The following is a 17,714-nucleotide window of genomic DNA, read 5'->3' as shown; positions in this document are numbered from 1 at the left end:
ATATCTTTATCATTTCCATTGTCCAGTGTGCCATTTATTTTTATTACAATATCGGTATAATTCATATATACTCAAAAATGCTGTAACGGATATTCAAAATGCATTTTTAAGCGAACGATTCGATTCTATGCTATTATCCATGCATACACCACACACATTCATACCAAAGAGAAGAAGAATGAATGAGAGAGAGAGAGAGAGAGAGAGAACACGCAGCAGCCGGAGATATTTCGAATCGACAGATCAATAATATTGTCCGTTCTCATTTTTATTCAAAACTTTTCTGATTCTCTGCCGCTCTGCCGCTGTGCCGACTCCTTGCAAACCGGGCAGTGTTATTTTTTCTCTTCTTTTCTTCGCTTGCTCCTTTGTTCAACTGAAAATTTTGCAACAACAACACTATATATTCTATGGCCAGACGGAATTTCGCATTGTGTATAGAAATTGAATTTTCATAATCTTGGTCAAATATTGCGAAGCCGCAACGAAAATGATGATTTTCTATAGATTTTCAAAAGAAAAATCTAAAATTAATTTGCCAAAATGAAATGAATGGATATTCCATTCAACCACCGCCATAACCGCGCCATGTATTGGTTGGTGGGTGGGTGGGTGTGTATGTGAAAACGGCAAACGATGAAGCTCAAGAGGGCAAGCGTTATTATTTGGTGTGGCAGGGCGCTTGAACGCAAATCATCTGTGCCTTTGATGGCAGGGTTTCATTGAAAACAGTTGAGCGGTTGACACCGAAGAGTGATGTTGGTTTTATCGATGCATTCGTTTCATTGACAGCCGGCGTTAAACCACAGATTGAAATCTACTCTTTTAAACTTTTCCAATTTTTTTTTCTGCAGTGTGGGACCAGACGACCACTCGCATAATAAACACGGAAAATTTTCAGACAACATCGGAGCAATGAAATGATGTGCGCGTAACGTTTTTTTTTCACTCTCTCTCTCTCTCTCTCTCTTTCTCCTACAAACGTATGTGTTAGCTCATGCGAGAGAGTTCAAAACATATGAAAGCATCATCATTTGAGATCGAGCGAGAGAGGACAGAACAGAACAGAACAGAAAAGTTGAGAGTTAAACTGAAAAGAATCAAAGTTTATACGGTGACCTTTTTTGCGGATGCAGACATAAACGTTCTTCCAACCATTGTATAATAACATGGTAATTTGTATTTTCCTTTTCATGTGTTCGTTTTTCGGTTGCTTTTTTGTTTTTGTCAAATGAAGAGATATGAAAAATCGTTACACTTTATTGGGTTTTGATCAGGCTCCGAATCGATGCACAACCAGATCGAAAGACAGGAGAGCAAAAGGAGAAAAAAAAGGCAAATTGGAGCCAGCGAAAAAAATGAATGAACGAACACACACACAGAGAGAGATAGAAAGGGAAAAACACGTTATATTTTTTTATGTATTATACATGACTTTGTCCTCGCTTTTGCATATATTACATTTAAAAATTATGTAAACGAATGGGGCGAAAAGTCGATATGCTTTTGCAAAAAGGATATGAAGAGATTCGACACGATGTCATGTTTATGACATTCCTATATGTCCTCTTTACCTCTTAATTTTCGCTTTGGACTCCATACATTTTTTTTCGGTGCGTTGGAATGATAAAATGCCATGTGATTAGAAAAAAAGGGAGATTGTGCTGAGCAACGCAGAGATCAACGAAGAGGTGGAGAGGGAGACAGCGAATCAATGTGCTCGATTGAAGCACGATATGAAAGTGAAAGAGGTCATTTGTGCGCATATTTACGGCCACGGACAAATGCTCACACACACACACACACACACACACACACACACGCTTTTTGATTGGAAAAATACCAAAGAAAATGCTCTCCGAATATGAATAATGAATGCGATATTTTAAAATGAAAGTCAAATCAAGTTGGCCTCTGAACAGAAGTCGTAGGGCCAGCAAAGAATGGAGGGCCAAAGATTGCGATAGATAAGAGATCTAATGCATACAAAAACTCATCCATACCAAACACACACACACACACACACACACACACAGAGAGAGAGAGAGAGAGAGAGAGAGAGAGAGAGAGAGAGAGAGAGAGAGAGAGAGAGAGAGAGAGAGAGAGCGGGAGAAAGAGAGTATACCATATCATATTTGAATTCTATAAATTATTCATATTGTGCTGTTTATTATCGAGAATATCGAAATACAATTTCATTTGGCAAACGTTAAATATTCCAGCGATTCATTGAAATGCATAAGTAATACATGAGCCTCGGGATATTTTTTTGCTCTCCGAATATTTGGGCAATTAAACAAATTTGACCATTTTCGTTGTTGTAAATGGAATCATTTCTGGTTTTTATTGTTGGGTTCGGTATGTTTGCGATGGAAGTCAGTCCGACTTGGTTGCAGCAGCAGCACTTTTGTTAGCGATTGCCTTTTGGTCAGGGTTCTTCTTGTAGATCGACACATTCAAATATGTAGCAAATGCCAACCAGCCAACGTACGGAACGAAAAGAAGACCAGCCACTTGATTGATACGTCCAAATGCGTAGCCGCATGCTGCAGCCGATGCCGTTAGCGCTACTATTTCAATGGCACTCTGTACAAAGAATATGGATAAAACGAAAGGGAAAAAAAACAACATAAATATATATAAATAGATAGATAGAGGGAGAGAGAGAGACTCAATAATATTATCAGCAGTGCAATTTTATGGCGATTACAGTAATAAAAACTTGATCGATGATATAAAATGAAGAGTAATTTGATTATGGGCGATTGTACAATATGTGCGGTGTATTTTTGTTGGTTCCGTTCATTGTTCAGAGGTACGTACTCAAGCTGAATACACACCACAGTACACTCACACATACGCATGTACGTACATTCGTCCATTACATACCCATTTTAAAGAGTGATATTTGAAAAATATCGGTGTCCATGCCCAATTCAATGCCATTTGATTGGCATATAATGCTAATGCGACTTGAGCAGTGCGATCGAATCCTCTGCCGGTTGACAGTAATTCGTCAAAAACTCTGAGAAGAAAGAGAGCGAGAGAGAGGAAGAGAGAGTTAAGAGAGTTTTTTTATCAGCATTTGTGTAGAACAACAACAACAACAACAACAACAAAAATAAAAATAAAAATACTCACAGATAGGATGCATAACCGATGCCGCAATAAATGCTGGTCCAGGCAGGTGCAAATACATAATTCGGTGGATTCCATTTTGGTTTATTTAATGAAGCGAACCACGGTTTTAAATTGTTTCGCGTTATTACACTTCCCAACCAACCGCCAATATTCGGTATAACAACCGCAGCAACTACTTTTAAATATTTGCTTGTATTTAAATCGCTCATTTTTTCTACTATTTTTTTTTGTTTTTTAAATTTATTCACTTGTGATGAAAACGACTGATGATTGCTGAATAGCAATAACGACGAATCAAAAAAAAATCCCAAAGATATTGAGCGAAAAAAAATTAAACGCAAAAAAAAACTCTTCTGGATTGAAAGAGAAAAAAAATTCGAATGTTGATAGGACGAACAATAAGCACTGACTACTTAACGTCACAGTGACAGTTTAACAAATGTCTATACGGCCGCTTCACAAATACTCAGGCCACTTTTACATGTGTATGAAAGCAGCTCGAAAATTGTTGGACCAATTGTGTGTGCGGTGTGCGTTCACGACACGACAAATTAATCAACAACTATTTGTTGGTGTTTGTGTATGTGTGCTTAGGAGTGTAGAGCGAGCCGAGCTCACATTTACTGCATTGTTCGCATCGTTGGTTGTTTGTTTGTAAATCGGCGAAGTGGGAGAACGAGAGAAATAGAGATCGAGAGTAATGAACGCCACAGTCAACAAGCGTATGATGGAGTGAGATAGACAAATGCTATGTACTATTCAAGTTTCTTTTGTATGAAATCATGTGATTATTGTTTGATTTCGACAACAAATATATCAGTACAACTCTCTATCTCTCTCTTTTTCTCTCTCTCTTTCTCTGGTTCTCTATCTGTCCGTACACATGCCTCTATGTTCTTGCTTTGGCAAACCACAGGCAAACACAAAATATAATGAGGGACCTCCATTGACATTTAATTTTTGAACATAGTCACTTTTAGACTGCGTTTGACGTCCACGACAAATTATTCCATTGGTTTTCTATTGTATATATATATTATTTTTCGTTGTTTCAACCAACCAAAAATTGATGTGCCCCGGTGAAGTCTAGACAATTGTTTACGCAAAACCGATCATATTACCACCCTCTTCGCAAAAAAGAAAATTATCAACCGATTGAGCGCAATGTGGCTATCAGACAGAAGAAAACAAAAACGAAATAGAAAGACCAAAGGAACAAAAAAAAATTACGCCTGTCAACATACTATATATACCTACGATACACATTTCGAAATGATAAATACCACTTTAATGCTCATTGGAATGCTCATTGGAATGTTAGCCAAAACCTTTCACGTGGCCCATAGTTTTCGGCTGCTAGGCATAATTATGTTGACCTTTTGGCCCATTACAAAAGAATAAAGAAATCAGAGCAATTAATTTTCAGTGGCACTTTCAACGTTTGTTAGATCGTTTGCCACTGGGCTCGATCTCCCTCTCTCCCCTTTCATTCTCTCGTTGACAGAGACAGTCAAGACTTTCCAACTGTGTTTGATGGCTCAAATGGTGTTTTTTTTGCCAATGGAATAGATGACTTGGTCGTCTATTGTTCACGATTACAAAGAGTGGATCACAAGCACATTCAATCGGATTTAAAATACGTTCACAGGCCATCAACGTAATTCAAAGTCTACCACCATCAATGGCATTCGCTTTGGGTTGATTTGAAATTTACAAAATACTCTCGTCTAATGATTGTGTGAGTGTGTTGTACTTTTTTCCATCGAACCTAGTTTCTGTTGCACTGGACATGGAGAGGAAGAGAGAGATAGAGAGAGAGAGAGAGAGAGAGAGAGAAAAAGAGAGAGAGAGACATTCCTGTGGCATTGAGGAGATGCCAAACGGTTGACAGAGCAACTATTCGTGCACTCACAGCACACGGGATAATGTAATAAAAATGAAAAATTAGTGAAGACCGGTGGAACATAAGTGCATTTAGTTGATCAAAAAAGGGAAACAATGGCCTCAAACGGATAACTGATAACACATTACCGGGTGCCAGGTTCATTGCAACTATTCCGTGATGACCGCATACACACACACACACATATACACAGAGCGGTCAACGAGCGCTCGTTCGTTCGTTCGTATGCGAACATGTTCGTTTGTTCGTTCGTTCGTTCGTAGAATCTACGAACATGTTCGTTCGTTCGTTCGTTCGTTCGTAGAATCTACGAACATGTTCGTTCGTTCGTTCGTTCGTTCGTTCGTTCGTAGGTAAAATTTCATTTTTTTTTTCAAACATAAAATTTTCTTATTTCTTAAAAAAATATAGGAATGATCCTATGTACTCAATAATACTGTAAGCACTATAATACTGTAATTTACAAGTTGTGAACATTATTTTCGCACAAAAAATTTAACGAATATTTTTTTGAGTTTCCACTTGCGCAATTGAATGCATAAAACTAATTAAAAACATCTTCACTCAACAAAAAACATCGCTGAAAATCTTACTTTCACTCATTGTGGTTTGTGTGTCCGCTGGCGAGAATAGAATGATATGATAATTAGCTGGACATGAACGTGGAAGTTGTAAAATGATGAAAGTAATGCATACACAGAGAGAGAGAGAGAGAGAGAGAGAGAGAGAGTGAGAGAGATAAAAATGACAAAGACAGCAAAGTTCATCTCTTTTTGTCATTTATGGTGTGCAATTCAGAGAGACTTGTTGCAGTGATGATTTAAATCACATGGACGTTCAAACAGTGTGTGTTTTACGCACTGTGTTAAATCGCCACGTGCAAAACAGTTATACGTTTAGACAATGTTTTGTTCTGTGATCGTACAACACACACAGTTCGAGCGACAACGTGCTTCATGATATCACAGCAACAAGACGAATCTGAAATGTGCACACCATACTTGGCAAAAAGAGATGAACACTGTCTTTGTCACTTTTTCTATCTCTCTCTCCGTATGCATCACTTTCTTCGTTTCACAACATTTGAAACCAGCATTATTATTGTTTATTGCATTATTATGCATCCAATTGTGCAAGTGGAAACTCAAAAAAATATTCGTTCAATTTTTTGTGCGAAAATAATGTTCACAACTTGAAAATTACAGTATTACAGTGCTTACAGTATTGAGTACATAGGATCATTCCTATATTTTTTTAAGAAATAAGAAAATTTTATGTTTGAAAAAAAAAAATGAAATTTTACCTACGAACGAACGAACGAACAAACGAACATGTTCGTAGATTCTACGAACGAACGAACGAACGAACGAACATGTTCGTAGATTCTACGAACGAACGAACGAACGAACGAACATGTTCGTAGATTCTACGAACGAACGAACGAACAAACGAACATGTTCGCATACGAACGAACGAACGAGCGCTCGTTGACCGCTCTGCATATACATAACCACAAATAGAATGGCGATTGGAGGGGAAAAGAGCAAAGTTTGCTATTTTTATTTGGTAGCCAGAAGATTGCACGTTTACTTAGACACATGGCAACCGCATAACACCTTTTTGGCACTCGTGCAAGCCATCGGAATACGGGAACGTGGTCATTATGAATTTCTTGCATGCAAACCGATCGGATACACATAATACATAATACGATTTTGAATTGCAATCCGCACCCGGGCTGGAATTCTAAGTCATTCCACCAAAATCGTTCGGAATTATTTTTTTCGTACATAAGACCATATTGGAGTGAAAGAGAGAGATTCCACTATTTTTCAGCGTGTCACCGGAATTATTTCTCACACAATCCACTCTTCCTTGAGTTATCGAAATAATTGCGGTGTCACGCTGAAAAATAGTGAAATCTCTCTCTTTCACTCCAATATGGTCTTATGTACGAAAAAAAAATTCGGAACGATTTTGGTGGAATGACTTAGAATTCCAGCCCCGGTCGATGCATACTGAAGTAACGGAATTAAACTAAGTAAATTGTATCTTGGAGTCAGTCGCATGTTTTGATTCGATTTATTTTGCGTTCTCTGTGTTGTTTTTTTTCTTCTCCTCTCGTTGTTGTCTGTTTCTCGTTACATTTTACCAATTTTTGTTGATACTCTAGCGTTTCGCTGGCTTTTTCCTGTGTTGGTACCATGTTGGTTTTGATGCTTCCTTTTTGCATTTGTTCGACTCTTATTTGCTTAAAATGGAGTGCAAGTTCGTGCACAGATTACTAAAACTTCAATTGTACTTTGATTCGTTCACTTTTTTCGTTTCTCCTTTTTTCCATTGCTGTTCTGCTCATTGCTCCAGTTCAAATGAATATTAGAATATATGCTTACATAGTCAAGCTACCATTTTCCACATCCCATGTCGTCTAAGCGACTGCATATTTTCTCATGCTCAGGCGATGCAGCAGCAGCAGCACTGTGTGGCGTGCATCGGAAATTTTCAAAATCGAAACAATGTGCAGCACATCGGATGTAAGTGAAATCTACTTTTGTCTTTTCCATCGTCGCTGCTGCTGTTGCTGCTGCTGCTGCTGCATTTTGCATATTCTCTGTCCCTTCCTTCTTTGTCTCAGTGTCTGATTTAATGTGCAGCTGTTGTCGAATATTTACATACCGATGCGAAAATAGCTGTGTCGATAATTATAACTTAGGATATTATGAAATGCACATATTTCATTGGCCACAATTGAAAATAAATCATTTTCGAAATGGTATTTATATGAAGCTCATCCAATGCGTTTCAATTTCTATCGTTTTCAGTATATGTTCTAGTTCATGTTCCTATGTATTCGTTCAGTTTCGGTAGCTTAGAACGTGTGTGTGTGTGTGTGTGTGTCAGCGGACACAATTATCTGGGATCGAATCGATTTGAAGTTTTGGAATCGAGTGTCGACTCGATTGGATGTGCGGAGAGTGTGTTCTCATGTGAAGAAAATTAAACAAGCAGATAGATGGCGTAAAGAGATGATAATTTGATTTTCTCTTGCACATTTTCTCTATCATTTTTGAAGTAAATTGTGTTTGGTTTGTGTGTTTTTTTCGTCTTCTCCTTTTCATTCTTGCTTTCGGTGGTTGTGGTGGTGATGGTGGTAGATTGGTGATTGAAAATCATAAAGCAACACAGCACACTGCGTGAACGCGCGACTGCATATGTACGTATACATATATGTGTGGCATAAGTTGGTTTTGAAGAAGCAGCCACGATACTACTTTAACTGCACGTGCACCAAAAACGAATTGAGTGAAAACTTATAATAAGTTTAATTTTAAACATACTTTACGCCACCCAGATAATTTAAAATTTTTCGCACATGTGCGAATGCATACGCAAATACAATCAAATTGCTACAAATAACTTTTGCCAAAAAAGGAAACCGTGCCAGTACCGCACCGTACGTATAAGAATGTCATGGCCGTTGCTAAACGGATTGGAGTTGAGTTGCTTTGAGATATGCAAATATGTACCGTACTCGCGCACGATATCAGGCCTCGAAATTGTTTGTTTATAGTCGTTTTTGCTGTTTAAATTAATTGAAAGATGCAACAAAAACACGGAAAATTTCCTCTCGGAAAACGTAGAAAAACCGATCGTCGACACTCGTTTGCTCATTCATTCGTTCGCTCGTATACTGCACTGTTCTGGCTTGCTTCCACTTCTTCACAAATGCACGCACATACGACGAAGTGATTTAAACCAATTAAACAATTCAATCCAAAAAAAGCCGCATCAGCCAAATAAGTGAACAAACTGATTTCAAAATTAAGTAGATACTCTTTCTCTCACTCTCTTCCTCTGTGTCTTTCCAACTATGTCGCTGCCTTGACTTGCAAAATGCCAGTACATCGCACCACAACGTAGTTCATAGACAAATTCCACGTTTTGCATTTATGGAACTTACTTCAGAGTTCTAGTTCTATTGTTACTCGCAAACTAAGTATGCTAATTCGATTATTTTTCGAATGAAATTCGAGAATCATTCGGCATTTATCCAATATTTTTTTGGTTTCGTTCCCAACTTTTTCCCTTACTCGCTCAGTTTCTCTCAATAATTCGGCCGTCCGTCGCTCTCTGTCTCTCACGCTCCGCATCTTTGCATCTTTTCCCATTCGAAATTTTTGAATGTTCATTTGTGAGGGCATGGACCGTGAATTATGCAAGCTTCAATTAAAACCATTTTGCCGAAAAGTTTCACGCAACAACTTGTCAAGTAAATAATGATTGTCGCTTCGAAACTATTGTCGTGTTTGCTTGAAATGCTTCGAAATGGACTTTTCACTCGTGTGCGAGTCAAGTGGAAAAGCTCGAAAATGTTTGATAATGCAATAATAATTAATAATGAGGCACTTCAATCCATTCTTTCATTTCTTCCTCTTTCCCAATTTGCAGGCGTGAATTTCAAGCGAATACGAACGAGTAGAATTTTCCCTCCGAACACACGGAGACACACACACATATATATATTTAAACCATAGATAATATACCATCTTTCCTTTTCATGAAACTTTCATTTCATTTTACAACATTTAAACAATATTTTTCGCTTACAAGTTCATGCATCGATTTCGCTTCAAATTATATCCATTTTCAGTCACAGCAAATTTCGACTTCGTTTTAATTCGTTATATGGAAATTATATTGAACCAAAAACTTTATCCACTCTCTCGGTTATTGTGCATTGTAGTGACCTACGAGGCAGAAGATAATTTACATTTTGTTGATACATTGTGGAAATTATAGTAAATATTTTTGGCATTCGTGTTGCGTCTCCGCCCCTTTCGAAAGAAAAGAAAGACGAAAGAAATCCAGAGCTAATCAACAACTTTGCGAGAAACTTCCTCGAAAATTGCCTTTTCAATCCATTCAAAATTGAATGTATTTAAAATGGTTTCAACATTTTCCTTCCTAAAGCAACAACAGAGACATCTTTTTTCTTGATAAATAATTACATTTTTAAACATCAATTGAATGAAGAGGGAAAAAAGCAGAACTTTCAAGGATAATATAGTGAATCCTGGTATTATGATAAAAAAAAATATTCTACAGCATGTCTGTGTGATGCTGTTCTCTCTTCTCACGTTTTTCTATGTTTGTATGTACTCTTCTGAAAATATTCATTTTCCCATAAGCCAGCAACAAAAAGGATATTTTGATATTCTGTGTATAAAATATAAACACGTTTCATGTAACAACAACAACGACGACAACAAAAAAAAATCCAATTTTACAACGATTCCACGTCTATACCATTATCCCACCCAACTTAACCTCGGGCCGGAATTGCTGCTAGCGTGTTCGTCTTTCGGCTCGCTTTTTTTTCTCTTTCTCTTTCATTCCCAAATTTGGCCGCTGGTAATGTGAGATTCAAATAATTTTTCAAGCATTCAACATATCTGCATTTCAAAACTGCTTCCAATTGTAAACTTTTTACATACTATTAATCAAATTCATCCACATTTCCGGTTTCACGTGAGCGTGATTGTGTGAGTGTGTCGGCAACGAAGTGATGCAAAATGCAGCTTTTCATCCGCATTCTCGTAAATTTGAAATAAAGTGCATGGTTTTCACCCCTTCTCTCTCCTTCTCCCTTTCGTTTCTCTCTCTCTCTCTCTCTCTCTCGGTTGAGTGCTGAACAACTTAAACCAAACTGAGGGTGAGAAAGAGACCGAAAAAACGATAGGTACGCTGACAGAGAAAAAAGCACCTACCATTTTTCAGTGTTCACAAATTACGAAACTGATTATTTACCATTTTATTTCTATTTTCTCTCTTGCACTCTCGCATCCTTGAGCTTAATTCGAGATAGTTGTCAAAATGTGATACTATTGGCTGAGAGACGCGCTCAGGCTTTTCATTTCATCCATTTATCACAAAATTCCCTACAAGAAGTATTAAGTTGAAGTAGACTTTTTTTTAAGCTGGCGATAACGAAGTGTGTGGCACGATGAGGACATAGTAACATGTAATTGTGTGTGTGTGTGTGTACAAGAGAGCGAGAAAAAGGAAAGAGAAAGCGATTGATTCTGTAGTGTGGTTGCATATGTGTAAATTGAGCCATGTTCCCATCTTTCTATTATACGTGATTCATCTAAATCGTGTCAATTACACGACAACCATGAATAGAAGATGAACAAAAACACAACAGCCACAAATCTTACGTGTATCACTCATCTATTCGTCATGCACTCATAAAACCGAGCGTCTGATGCGATTTATACACCGTATACACATGCCTTTATGAAAGGGGAACGAACGCAAGATGAAATTCTCCTTCTTCATTATGAGTGTGAGTAAGAGTTTGTGTGTGTGTGTGTGTGTGTTTTTAAAAATATTTTCTCTATTTATTTCTACCACATATACCACATACCATAGAATTCTGATAAGACACTGTCAAATGCGGTTTGATAACCACTTTCATCAAACATGCTATCAACATACCAAAAAGAATTCAATTTGCAAATATTTTGGCACACTTGCGAAATAAATCATTCGGTGTCGATCGATGAGAACTTTAATGATTCCACCGATTTAATAATAATCTCAACGTTGAACACAATACTTAAATAAGATTATGGTGGCTTTGAATTGACTGAGTCAAAATAGCATCTTCTAAACTAATGAATAAAATTGTAATTTTCTCCGCACATAAATTTATTCGATGCTTTCCATTTTAAACGATACCAAAAGCGGCAACAACAACTACACTCTATAAAGATGCCAACTAAATGTGCATCAATGCAATTTGATATGCGTGCGCGAGAGTTTCGCATGCGATGATAAATATTAAAGTTTGAAATCGATCGTTAACACATGCCCGAGTTTTTCGGCACAATCTAACCATTCAATAAGCAAATTCGAGAGCAGTGTGAATGCGGTTTGAACATGAAAATTCAAGATGCAATTAAACTATGCAAAATATTAATTATACTTTGCATGAAGAACACAGAGCTAGGAGGTGGTGATGGAGAGAGAAAGCGAATGAGAAAGAGATATGCTATGATTTTCTTCTAATTGCATCGTTGCACAATGCACATCTCTTTGGTATCAATAGTAGTGGATGATGGACAAGCAAACAACGTAATGACGAGCATCAACTGCTACATTAGCCCAAGATACAATCTAAACACTGACCCAGAGGAAAGTTGGCTGATTATTTAAAAATCCCATTGCGATGGACGTATCAAACATCTCTTTGAGTTGTGTTGTCACAGAGATGACCGAGGAAAAAATGACGAACACACAGGACCTTAAGCTGCTTCTACTGTTACTGCTTCGTTGTTACTAAACGAATCGTTTTCATACGAACTGCAAATTAAGTATTGAGATTGTGTGCGAGCGATCTACAGTACTCTTTCATTTTGAACCGTAACTGCGTCGGTTTTTTCTCTCTCTTCTCTCTTCTTTCGTCGAAAACTTATTCCAATTATTTTGCTCCCTTGCACATAAAACGCGTGACGCATACACACAGAGGGTGAAGCTGGAACAAACAGAAGAAGAAAAAAAACGCGCGATCCACATAGTCGAAACGAATAAAATAGAGAAATATTGTGTACATTAATGGAAACAATTTAACAAAAATTGCAAAAGCAGATAAGAATAGCAAAATGAGTGAATAGGGAACACACACATACACTCTTTCTCTCGCATTCGTTCTCTTCCTACGCTTTGGCTACCCAGCTATAGTATGCATATGTGAGGTACGAAAAATCGTCGCGTTTGCTCAGCGCTCACTCAAACGGCTTCAAGTAAACCGAATGCGATGGCATTTTCACCACCCGCAACATTATTATCATCATCATCATCATCAGGATCGTCGTAAACAACACGAACAACAAACATTCCAAACTTTTTTAATGAAAAATTCCTTTCGCAGCATACAAACAGATACATGCAAATTGTAATACGATTTGATGATTTGTAGAAACAAAACGATACGAAATGTACGAAAAAGAAGTGGAAAAAAACTTCACAAAATGCAAAAGACCAAACGAGATAATAAAAAAATAGAGAGAGAGAGAGAGAAAAAGATATACTATATCCCAATACAAAGAAAGGGCGACAGAGAGACACAGAGAAAGTGAATGGGAGTAAGTGAGTGAGAGAAACAAAGCAACAACGGGGAAAAAAAGTATCACAAAAGAAGCAAACTATAAACACACCGAGACAAAGGAACTTAACTATAAAACGTCTTCAGCAAAAAAGAACATTGAAACGTGGAAAAATCCGAACGGCAACGTCATTACAGCAACTCCAAACTCTCAGGCTTTATGGTTTTGCTTTTATCTTTTGCAACTTTTGCCTTTTTTCTTTTCATCGCACATATTTGTTAAAGCATACCGAGTTCTCTTCGTTTCCTTGGATTCAAGCAAGAAAATCTTTAAAGGAAATTTCGTGTCTTCTCATATTTTTTTTATTTTGTTCCTTCGTCGACTTTTCCTTTTTATTAGATTCTTAATGACAAAACTGTTCAGGATTTATGCAATCTGATTTTGCTATGGAACAAAATCCGAAATATTCCACTCCCTTTCGTTCGCTCACCTCCATTGCCGTTACTGTCGTTGTTGTCAATAGGCCAATATCAATCTATTAAGCATTGTCGTGCGCACATTGAATGCAAATATCCAATATCACAAAATTCGGTTTTATGGAATATTTTAAATTTCCGGTGTGGTCAAAAGTTGAAATGAGTGTGCCAATTTCGCATCGACATTGGAAACGCACGAGAGCTAGCCTGAACACACGCTATATTCTGAAATAAATGTATTATAAATTTCAATCAAGTAAGAGACAACGAGAGAGAGAGAGAGAGAGAGAGAGAGAGAGAGAGAGAGAGAGGGTACTTTTCACCGAGCGATTAACACATAATGACCATGGGGTGAATTTGCTTCCGCTGATGACTAAAATGCAAAGACAATATTGAATGCTTTTTTTTCGTTCTGAAATTGCTGGATGAATAGAGAGATTCATATTTCATCAGAAAAATATATGAACTATACCATACTACAACGTGGCTACGGTATACGATTTGTAGAACTTTTGGGCAGTTCGCCATTTTTGTTATTTATGCACCGACAATGGCGTATTGTGTGTTCATGGCACAAAATGAATATGGGCCGTTTAAATTCAGCAACGCGACGAGTAACGTGAGCATATTTTGGATGGCCATTTGAATTTTTTTTCCTCGCCCAGCAAATTGGATGCATCAATCAGGTGCAAATATAATTTCTAGAGAATGTGAAGCAGAGCAATGATTTGTCTGCATGCTCGATGACCAAATTAATGGTTTGTTGCTGTTGTTGATTTTAATTTATTTGCATACCGTATCCACATAAAATGTTCCTATGCCAGGCAATATTTTCGCCACACTTTGTTCCCCCATCATTAATTCATAGATCATTGCATTGATCACATATACACCATATACGTACGGTACGTGCCATTAAATTATGGCATGCATGTTCTTCCGCCGCCGATTGGCGATTATTCTGGTATGGTTGCTCGCTTAAAATGGCTAGATTAAACAAAGTGGCGAGTTGAAGGAAAATAATAAGCGGCTCAAGTGGCTGGGATTGCACACCAAATTATTATTCCCCACAATTTTTGGCAGCAGCCAGAAAAAAACATGTACCCACCCAAACGCAATTCACATCTCGATTTATCTTTCGTTCTCACTGTGTATGTGTGTGTGTGTGCCTGTGCATAGCCAATGATACGTAGAATTTTTACGGCATTTTATTGCTCAATAAAAATGATATAGGATCTAAATAATATGCCACTTAACAACAGGAATTTAATAGCCTGCCATTTCTTATTAAATTTTCGAATATAATAAAGGAAAATGCCTTTTCAAATTCGTTCGTTTCATTCCGATCAACGAACGGGTCTGGTGAAATGCCGTTTGCCATCGTATGGTAATAATATTGTGAGTGTGACTATGAATGTGTGTGTGTGAATGTGTTGTACGTTGCTCACCGTCTATTTATTGGCGTGAGGGTCTGTATTATGCCTCACCTTGTACGAAATAGATTAAACATTTGCACACAATCTGCATTGTGTGGCGGCATCTTAACATGAAATACAAGTCGAATCGTTTCAATATCATCATCAAGTGGGAGAATACACAATACAAAAATAGACATCCATTATGGATACGAATGTGGCATGGCGTCGCTCCTTGCCACACACTCACCATGCTCCCTTTCGCACTCCCGTTTACGCTCTCTCTCTCTCTCTCTCTCTTTTTTCTTCCTCTCTCTATGGATGTATAAAAGGTTTCCCTGAAATTTTTACAATTTACGATTTTATGTTGAATATTTTTGTGCTGAACAGGGTCTAAGTCGATGCGACCGCCACCTTTTTCTTTTTCTGCATAGCAAACAATCCACTTATTTATTATTGCTTGAGATAATTTCGAGTTTTCTCTTTTTTCTGCTGATGTATACCATTTCGGCTGAGGCATTATGGGAAATCACAGAATTATACGTTAAAGGAATTTCAACAATTCCGTTTGGTATTTAAAAGCGCTTTGAAATGAGTCAAGTCTGAATTTGAGACGAGAACATTTCGCGAAAATCGGTTTCAGTCCCTGCCATAAGGAGGAAGACAAAGAAGAGAGAGAGAGAGAGAGAGAGAGAGAGAGAGAGAGAGAGGAGCATACCGAGAAACGTTGCAATGCGATATGATACAATGGGTATAATGTTTCCTTAGATTTTCATCGATGTTACAATGGGTTTGTGCATAGACGTTTTAGTTGCTTACTAGCCGGTGTAGTGAAATAATTTCGCGGCAAGGGGCACAAGTGTTTTCTGCAAAAAGTTTTTTAATGTACAAAAGGTGTTTTTGCACGCTTTCGGTCCCTATTTCTATCTCTGCCTCTCTCTTTCTCTCAGCAATTCGCCCCGTGTTGTGCGGTACTTTCTATATTTCTGGGCGAAGCGGTGTGCACACCGTTTGTATGGTTCGCTGTTATTTCTAGCCACAGCCAAACCAACAGTTTAGCATAAAGTCAAACACAACTCAACATTATGCGAAGCTCAAATTCTCTTTCTCTCTTAATCCAACCACCGCTCTTCGGCTCCTGCTCATTCTAGAGAATCAAAGCGTTCGGCGTTCCGTTTCATTTCGGTCGTACGTTCATTCGCTCTTTTGATTACTGTATTCCTTAAATAGAGTGCCGAAGTGAAATTGCAATGCTGGTTATGATTCCAGGTAATAAAAATGTCGAAAAAACAATGGCCTCATATTTTATTTTATGAAAAATATTCAAATGCAATTTACATGCACAGACATACATACACACTCATTCTCGCCCTCTGCATACACAGAACAACATAAACACTTGTTCGGCCGCTCGCTCGCTCGCTCGCTTCCACACACTCGACACACATTTTTGAGGGAAATTTCATTTGATATTTTTACGGGCAGTGGCTTTGCTAGCACTGAATGCCAAGCAAACCCCATAAAAGCGATAAAAACAGCAAAGAGCGCCAATGAGTGTTTAACAACGAAAATTTTGGTAATAAAATCTTAACATGCAAGCATTCGGAGTGGTGGTGGAAGGGCGCAGAGAGGAACGGAACGGAATGGAATGAAATGAATGCATGAACAATTGGGCTAACAACTATTTCAGCAGGATATTTACTTATGAAATTGTCCAAAACGAATTTACCAATCTCCTCTCCAGAATAATTGCGGTTGTATTGATTTCCCCATATTCACCCAAACTTATGCCCATTAGTGAGATTTTATGTTCGACTTTTTTTTTAACAATTACACACTGGTGCCACATCCGAATGCCAATGTATTCCTAATTTTTTTCATTCCTGAAGTCGATGCTTTCGAACAGGTTGAGAACCATGATTAGAATTATTTAATCTCCGGAGAACTATATCCGTAAGCTCGTTAAATTTTTCTCTCACTCTTTCTCGATGTGAAGAGATATTCGTTGTAATGATTTTTTTCTCTCTCAATTTCAGGCTATTTTTCTACGAGATACATGGCGATTGTGATATCCAAAAATTGGTAAAATCATTATTAACAATCGTAAATTGGTGCTTCCGCAGGAAACATACATATTCATCTGTAGCATTTGGATAACCGAACATCGAGAAGGAGAGACAGAGAAAGAGACAAAGAGAGGATATATCCGCTGAAATATTGGCCCCGTATTGCGATTGATTCCACACAACGGCACACATACAGACCGTTGCCTCAATGAAAATTTGATTAAGCCATCCTACCCAAGAATAAGTACTCTAGCCAATAAATTATATTAAAAACGGGAGAAGCGTCCGAACGTGCATGGAACGGCATTTAGTACCTCATTTGCTGCATCCCGCCTGCACTTTATGGTCGTATTCCGGTGAAGATAACACTGACAAATTGATATTTATTCGGATTATTGCATTCACATTCGCACGGTGTGTTTTCGTTTCGCATGCTACCGACAATTTTTCGAAGGTGGCAAAATATATCTGTAAACCGAAAATTCCGTCGACAAAGAGAACGAGTATGCGAACGTGAGGACGGATGGGTGAGGGAGAGAGAGAGAGAGACAGAGAGAAAAAGCGCACAATCTAAAGAGCTTTGAATCATATGAATGAATATGCAA

The 17,714-nt window shown here is 37.9% G+C and overlaps 1 protein-coding gene across 1 annotated transcript; it reads right to left on the bottom strand.

Annotated features, from left to right (window-relative positions):
• Positions 1–2,134: 2,134 nt before the first annotated feature.
• Positions 2,135–3,532, bottom strand: LOC129579138 (translocator protein). The gene is made up of 3 exons (XM_055468811.1): positions 3,142–3,532; positions 2,890–3,025; positions 2,135–2,586 (listed from the first exon to the last, which is right to left on the bottom strand). Exons 1-3 carry the CDS (start codon positions 3,348–3,350, stop codon positions 2,377–2,379), a joined length of 555 nt encoding a protein of 184 aa, XP_055324786.1. The 5' UTR covers positions 3,351–3,532; the 3' UTR covers positions 2,135–2,376.
• Positions 3,533–17,714: the final 14,182 nt, after the last annotated feature.

The sequence above is a fragment of the Sitodiplosis mosellana genome, unplaced genomic scaffold, assembly GCF_009176505.1.
Source record: "Sitodiplosis mosellana isolate CC-2019 unplaced genomic scaffold, AAFC_SMos_1.0 Smas_scaffold_6226, whole genome shotgun sequence".
Lineage (NCBI taxonomy): Eukaryota > Metazoa > Arthropoda > Insecta > Diptera > Cecidomyiidae > Sitodiplosis > Sitodiplosis mosellana.
This window is presented reverse-complemented; position numbering and strand designations above follow the sequence as displayed.